This window comes from Pogona vitticeps, chromosome 4 (assembly GCF_051106095.1).
Source record: "Pogona vitticeps strain Pit_001003342236 chromosome 4, PviZW2.1, whole genome shotgun sequence".
Lineage (NCBI taxonomy): Eukaryota > Metazoa > Chordata > Lepidosauria > Squamata > Agamidae > Pogona > Pogona vitticeps.
Window position 1 is genome coordinate 32,286,853 of NC_135786.1, and position 7,345 is coordinate 32,294,197.

The 7,345-nt window shown below is 37.1% G+C and overlaps 1 protein-coding gene across 4 annotated transcripts in view; it reads left to right on the forward strand.

The window, feature by feature from the left end:
* NCOA6 (nuclear receptor coactivator 6) overlaps positions 1–6,713 on the forward strand; it is a 55,208-nt gene extending 48,495 nt beyond the window's left edge. For all 4 annotated transcript variants that reach the window (XM_078393233.1, XM_072997007.2, XM_078393232.1 and 1 more), the window contains exons 13-16: positions 2,010–2,063; positions 2,825–2,861; positions 4,921–5,069; positions 6,133–6,713. In XM_078393233.1, the coding sequence (XP_078249359.1) occupies positions 2,010–2,063; positions 2,825–2,861; positions 4,921–5,069; positions 6,133–6,179 (287 nt within the window). In that variant the 3' untranslated portion in view covers positions 6,180–6,713. The remainder of the gene's footprint in view (positions 1–2,009; positions 2,064–2,824; positions 2,862–4,920; positions 5,070–6,132) is intronic.
* Positions 6,714–7,345: the final 632 nt, after the last annotated feature.

A 7,345-nucleotide genomic window follows, 5' to 3' on the forward strand; every position in this document is an offset into this window, starting at 1 on the left:
TCTGTTAGCTCCCTATGATTTTTGTCCTTTATCATGTCCATCTTTGCACAAAATGTTCTTTTAAAATCTCCAGTTTCCTTGAACAGATCTCTGATTTTTCCCTTTCTTTTATTTTCCTCTGTATCTTCGCACTGTTCATTTAAGAAAGAACCTCTTGTCTCTCCTTGCTATTCTTTGGAAGTCAGCATTCAGTTTTCTGTAACTTTCCCTATGTCCCTTGCATTTTCTTTCCCTTCTCTTCTCTGCTATTTGGAAAGCCTTGTTGGACAGCCACTTTGCTTTCTTTCATTTCCTTTTCTTTGGGATGGTTTTTGTTGCTGCCTCCTGGACAATGTTACGAGCCTCCATCCATAGTTCTTTAGGTACTCTGTCCACCAAATCGAGTTCCTTAAATCTGTTCTTCTCTTCCACTGTGTACTCATAAGGGATTTGGTTTAGATTATACATGAATAGCCCAGTGATTTTTCCTACTTTCTTCAGTTTAAGCTTGAGTTTTGCTATAAGAAGCTGATGATCAGAGCCACAATCAGCTCCATGTCTTGTTTTTGCTGACTGTATAGAGATTCTCCATCTTTGGCTGCAGAGAACATAATCAGTCTGATTTTGCCATTGCCCATCTGGTGATATCCATGTGTAGAGTCGCCTCTACAGTGTAATACTGTTTACCAAGCAGTACCTGATGTTGAATTAACTATAATGATTATTACTTTTGATAAATGTTTCAAAGTTGTTGTTGTTATTATTATACCTGTTTATCAGAAAGAGAAAATATTGATTGGGAGTATAGTTGTGCTGTTGTTGCTTTTGTTGTAACACGTCATCTTCCTTACATTCTCCATCTAGAATTCATACTAAGAGCACATGCTTCTTGTTAAGTTTTGCTGCCTTTCATAGTACAGTGGTGCCTCGCAAGACGATGTTAATTCGTTCCGTGAAAAACATCGTCTTGTGAAAACATCATTCTGTGAAACGCGGTTCCCCATTGGAATGCATTGAAATCTATTTAATGCGTTCCAATGGGGAAAAATCGTCATCTTGCAAAAATCGTCCATAGAAAACATCGTCTTGAGAAGCGCCATGGCAATCACAAAAACCAATCATCTTGCAGATTAATCGTCCCGCGAGGCAATCATCTTGCAAGGCACCACTGTATAGGCTAAAATCTGTTGCTTAGTATAGTGAGTTGCACCAGAATAGGTCCATTAAGGCAAATTTGCTGCTTATATACTGCTTCAAGAACTCTCTGGGTGATTTATGCAGGCTACACATTGTCTCTAATGGGCCTACTCTACTTGGAATTTACTTTAGTATAGTAAGCTGTAACTAGAATATGCCCATTTGATCCAGTGAAACTTAATGGAGGATTTGACTCACCAAATTCCCACTGATTCAATAGGCTGGTTCTAATGCAGTTTACAATGCTGAGAAACAGAATTTCAACCACCACATAACAATTCTAATGGTTCAAAATGCAATTAATACTTACAAATGCTCATCCATATATATATATATACAGTATAATATATATACAGCACACTGTATGTGTATATATGTATTTATGTGTAGGTGTACACACACGCACGCACGCACGCACGCACGCGCGCGCACACACACACACACACACACACACACACACACACACACACACACACACACACACACACACACACACACACACACACACACACACACCATACATGCATCCCTCTATAACTGGCTAAGAAGATCTAATATAGTTTCCTGTCCTTTAAAGGCTATTCTCCAGTCTATGACACAGGTTGAGGCTGTTAGTGAGGCACCACTCAAATTAGTTTTCTGTTCAGCACAGGATTTTCCATATTTGGACATGTTTTCCTTGTGGCCTAACAGAACAATGTATTTTGCCTGACATTTGCTGATAAAATGGCTTGGTAGTGTTTATTACTCTTAACTGATCTTAGAGCTAAATGTATGTTTTTGCTTGAAAGATAACAAAATGCATTGTTAATTTCTAATCCCTTTTCATGTAGCATCTTCAAGTCAGACTCCTGTTGGAACACCAGAACAAACTGTTCAAAGAACAGGTAGAGTTTTCCTTATTATAAGTACACACAAAAATTTCATTTCACTGTGTTATCTTATTTTTCAAAGCTATATATTTTATTTGTTTATTTGTTTATTTGTTTATTTGTTTATTTGTTTGTTTGTTTGTTTATTTATTTATTTATTTATTTATTTATTTATTTATTTATTTATTAGCTTATAGATCACTGGACTTAGCAAGATCATTACTTGGGGTGGTTTACTTAACATAAAATAACCCATACAACTATGTGCCTTATTTTCACCAATAGCACTCACAGGACATTTCTGATAAGAGTCCCCTGGCATTGTCTGCTAAGCTTCTGTTCAAAGATACTCTTTCTTCCACATTCAGCTAAATGTCAGTCTGTGATTGTGTAAAATGCAAATACTTTTAAAAGATTGAAATTAAAATGAAATGCAACTGTTGTCAGAAGATAAGAAGAAAAGTGACTTACTTGATCATAATTCACATTAAAGGCAGAACAGACATGAAGCATATTAAAATTAACTAATTTTTAAAATTAGGATGCATATTATTGGATTTTTTAAATATAAGGTCCTAGAAAAACAGTTGGTCTGGATTGGAATAAGGATCACTTATCACTGAAACAGCCATCAGTTCTCTACCACCCTATATTGTAAATACTGTATAGTTAAACAAATGGATGAAGTGAATGGGTGAAGAGCAGAGAGGATCTCAGTGATTTCTTAGATTTCTCAGTGATGGATTAGAGGAAGTAATTTTTTTTCTTTCTTCCAGAATTGGAAGGAAATTCTGCAATTACCACTGGCCTTGTGTAAGTAATTTCTTGTAGAATAACAGTAAATAATAAATCTTTTGGTGTGGATATGACATAACTTTGAAATGATAATCATTTGAGCTTTTTTTCCCCCCCTTGTCGGTCATGTCTGCTTCCCACTCCCCACAGTAATCTGACAAAGTAAGAACAGAGCACTCTTAAGTGATGGCTCCTACAGAGACTTACATGTGACTCTCTCTTTTCATCTCAGAGTTATTCTAGTTCAGGTTAGGGTTCATATAAAGGAAAGATTGTGATACATTTGTATGAGAGCTCCATGTATAATATCCATAATCATACCTCTTCAACATAGTAAACCACATCATTTCCTTCATCTAAATATCTGGAACTGAGGGCTGGATACGGGGGGTGCTGATAAGTATTGAGCCTTTCCCAGAAAAAATTGAGCTAGGAAGCTATAAATTGCAGGGTGCATTGGCCACTTTGTCTGTATTCAATGGCGCAAAAATCAACTACCTATGCTTTTAATATCTTTTATGTTCAGGTCCAAAGTGAACGTGGCAGCACCTCCAGAAAAGTTCAATTGGAAGAGCATAGGACCATAATCAAGTTCCTGTTTCTCCAAAGGAAAGGTGCAAAGCAGATTCATGATGAAATGTCACAAACTATGGATGACAGTGCCCTTCATATGCAACAGTTAAACATTGGGTTGTCAATTTTGAAACTGGCCATTTCAGTGTTGAAAGTAAGAAACCCAGTGCAAGGCCTTTTTCTGTCTCTGTGCCTGCAAATGTGAAAGCCATCCATGACATGTTCATGGAGGACCGTCGAATATCAGCCAAAAGTATTGCTATAGATCTGAGAATATCACGTGAGAGAGTTGGTGTCATTATCCACAATGACTTGGAAAAGAGAAAGCTGGCAGCAAAGTGGATCCTCAAACTTGACAGCCGAACAAAAGAGGAAACGTGTGGAGTCATTGGTGGCTGTTTTGGAACATTTTACAAGAAATGAGTCAGATTTCCTGGGCAAACTGGTAACTGGTGATGAGACAGGGATCTACTGTTATGATCCTGAGATGAAGGAACAGTCTAAGAAATGGAAGCACAGTGGTTCCCTCAGGCCAAAGAAGTTCCGAGTGCAAAGGTTGATGCAGAAGCAAATGGCAACAGTTTTTTGGGATAAGTAGTGAGTTCTGCTGGTGGACTACCTCCAACAGGGTTCAACCATCAATGCAAAATATTACTGTGCTTTATTGATGAAGTTGAGGCAAAACATCAAAGAAAAATGTTGAGGAAAGCTCTCCAAAGGTATCATCCTGTTGCATGACTACACCTCGTCAGACACAGCAGGTGAAACAATGGCAAAACTGATGTACTTAGGCTTTCAAGTGATGCCCCATCCACCGTATCCTCCCAACCTGGCTCCTTCTGACTGTTACCTGTTCCCCAAACTAAAAAAACACCTAAAGGGATAATGATTTGGGAGTGTTCTGAAGGCAACTAATGCTGCAAATCAGTGGTTACTTACACCAGCAGTCGGAAGAATTTTATTTGCAGGGACTTAAGAAGCTGCAGGGCAGATGTCGCAAGTGCATTGACTTCCTGGGGAAATATGTAGAATAGTGTGGCAGTTATAGCTTCCTAGCTCATTTTTTCTGGGAAAGGCTCAATACTTACCAGCACCCCCTCCTATTCACTCTCTTTGCATCATTTGTATTTCACTGCCTTTTAATATACAGTATGTGTTCTCAGAAGACCAAATGTTTGTCTTGCTTGGCCTTTTTTGGGCACAGGGATGTTTTGTTTCAAAATAATAGTGCTTGACAACCCTTCAATGTAAAGAGAATTAAATATTCTGGACACCAAACTGAGGACTCTATCCCAGATGCCAAGCATCCACCTCACCCCCTTGGAAAAGATTCCATGTCCCATTGAATTGATTCCATGTCTGTAGGAATAGGAATTCTGTCTTTGATAACCGTTATGCATATAATCTGCTAAATGTAGAAAGTTGAACTTTTTGGCACTTCTCTATTAGTATCATTCTTTCTTTTCTTGTGACATGAATTGTGTATTGTCTCACATTTTATTAGTAATGAGCCAAAAGAGAGTTGTGAAAAATCTAAAACTCCAAGCAGAAGAAATTCAAGAACAGAGGAGTCTGCAGTAGTGCAGGAAACCATAGAGAACGGTCAGCGCAAGAGGTCTTCTAGACCAGCATCAGCATCCAGCATGGCAAAAGGTAAAATGTAGTCTTTGAAGCAAAGAAGCTGTTTCTGTATACAAGTTGAACCCAGTTATGTTGTGAGATTGAATTTAACATGCTGTCAAGCCACAGAAATAGGAATTAGAAAACTGAATCACTTTTGTCTTTATTTTACCTTTCTTTTCTAAAATGCTTCATTCACTACTTTTTAACAAAGAAAATAACTTCAGACATTGTGTAAAAATCTTTAATGGATGTCTGTTTAAAGGATCGAAGGCACTTCCCTGTATGAAGGGTAACACTTGCCTTCTCATCTGCAAAATGGGCTTGCAGAATCAACTCATTCAGCTTCATTTCTCAGACTTGCTACTATCACCAGCATGCATAAAATATATAATACTGCATCACACCCAAGAAACAGAACCACGGGTTCTACAGAGCAGGAGGTCACTAGCTGGTGGTCGATTTGCTTGTATTTTTCTTCATCTGAATTGAGTGAATTGATACTTACTCTTTTATGTAGGGAAAAGTAAGATGTGACACTTAATAATTATGCAAAATTCTACGTTGTAACCTGTTTGGAACTTTCAAGAAAACACTACCATACATACATTCTCCTTCTGTAGTTATGCTGTCCACCATAATAACAAACATCTTGCTTTTAACAAAAATGTTATATGTACATAAATTGTTTAAGAGTGATAATGCAGCTAAATCACTCAAGCTAAGGATGATTTAGCTGTACTGTTCTGTTCAAGAAAGGATCATGCTATCCTGTTCACACTTGCCTGGGAGTAAGCCTGACAGTGCTGGCTATTTTTGAGTAAACATATATGGGCTTACATTGTTAATTATTTAGAATTTATCCACTGTGCAAATTTCTACTGATTTTCCCCCTTACAGTATAGATGTGTAAGAAAATCAGTTCTGTGTGTAAATCTATATTTAATATGTAAGAAAACTTTCTGAAAATTTAGTAGACTATTGAGATAAAGTCTGGAATAGGCAATATGTTAATGACTAATATATTGTGACTCCTATTTATTTACTACTTGAATGGCTCACAAATAATTTTTCAAAACTGCTTTTTTCTCCACAGAAACAAATTCCAGTGCTATGCAGTCAAAAAGAAGAAAATCCAAATAAATTGTGGAGTCAGTATGCAAGGCTTGTAAATGTGTGAATTTTACCAGTAACAACTCAGAGCTGTGATTTCTTGATGTATATAAAAACAAAGCTCAACACAACAAAAACAATTCTGTACAGTAATTCATTTTGTTATTACCCTATTTCCAGTTAATACAAAGGTTTTTTTTTTTTTGCTAAAGACCTAATGATGGGGAAGTCTGATTTTGTATAGGGTGCACTTAGCACACTAGATTTAGCATGTTGTAAAAAATCTGAGGAGATAACTGTAAATTTATTTCTACATTTTCACTTTTCATAGGACAAACTAGAGTACAGGGTTGTCATTTTTTAGTGATTAAATAATGTATTGTGCTGTTGGTCAAGTACTGTATGTGAATAGCAGTTATATACAGCCTGTTCTTGGAAATGTAAATAGTTTTATTATATAGTAGGTTTGATGTATTTGTTGTAGAAAAGGACCAGTGAAATGAAATGGGAGGATTTGTGAAATCTGGATTACCTAGTGCTCTAAATAAATGTCATTGACCTGTAGTTTGTATTGTATTATCATTTGGTATCAGTGTCTTTGTACACAGAAAGTAATTTACTGGGGATTCAGAAACAATGCCATGTGAGAGCTAGCATGAAAGAGGTTTATTATTTTCCAGGTGCCTAGCTGTGTTTTCTGACATCTGAGCGTTCAGCCTGGAGATGGTGCATCATTTTGAAGAGACACTTGTCCAGCAGGCCGAGGCAAAGAGGCAGTCCAGAAACCAGTAATATCAGGGAGTTGGACAGGGGACAGATTGTATTTGTCTTCAGTGTGGAAGGGATTGTCACTCTTGAATTGGCATTCCGAGCCACACTAAACACTGTTCAAAGTCTTCCATTCAGAGCACGTTACCATAGTCTCTCGAGACTGAAGGATGCCTAATCTAAGCTGTGTTTTCCAAATAGTTATGGATAATCTGTCACTTGAAGAGAGAAATTTGTAAGTATTGATTATGTGCAATCCTACTATGAACTTTTTGCCTCCTTTAATTTGCAAATGAGACTACTCTGTTTTGGCTATGGTGTTCAAGCTATACACATATTCTTCCTTTGTAAGTCTTATTTCTCTGAAAACATGTCTCTTGCATATTATCCTAATTTCAGCTCCGACAGTTTATATAGTTTGGCTCCCA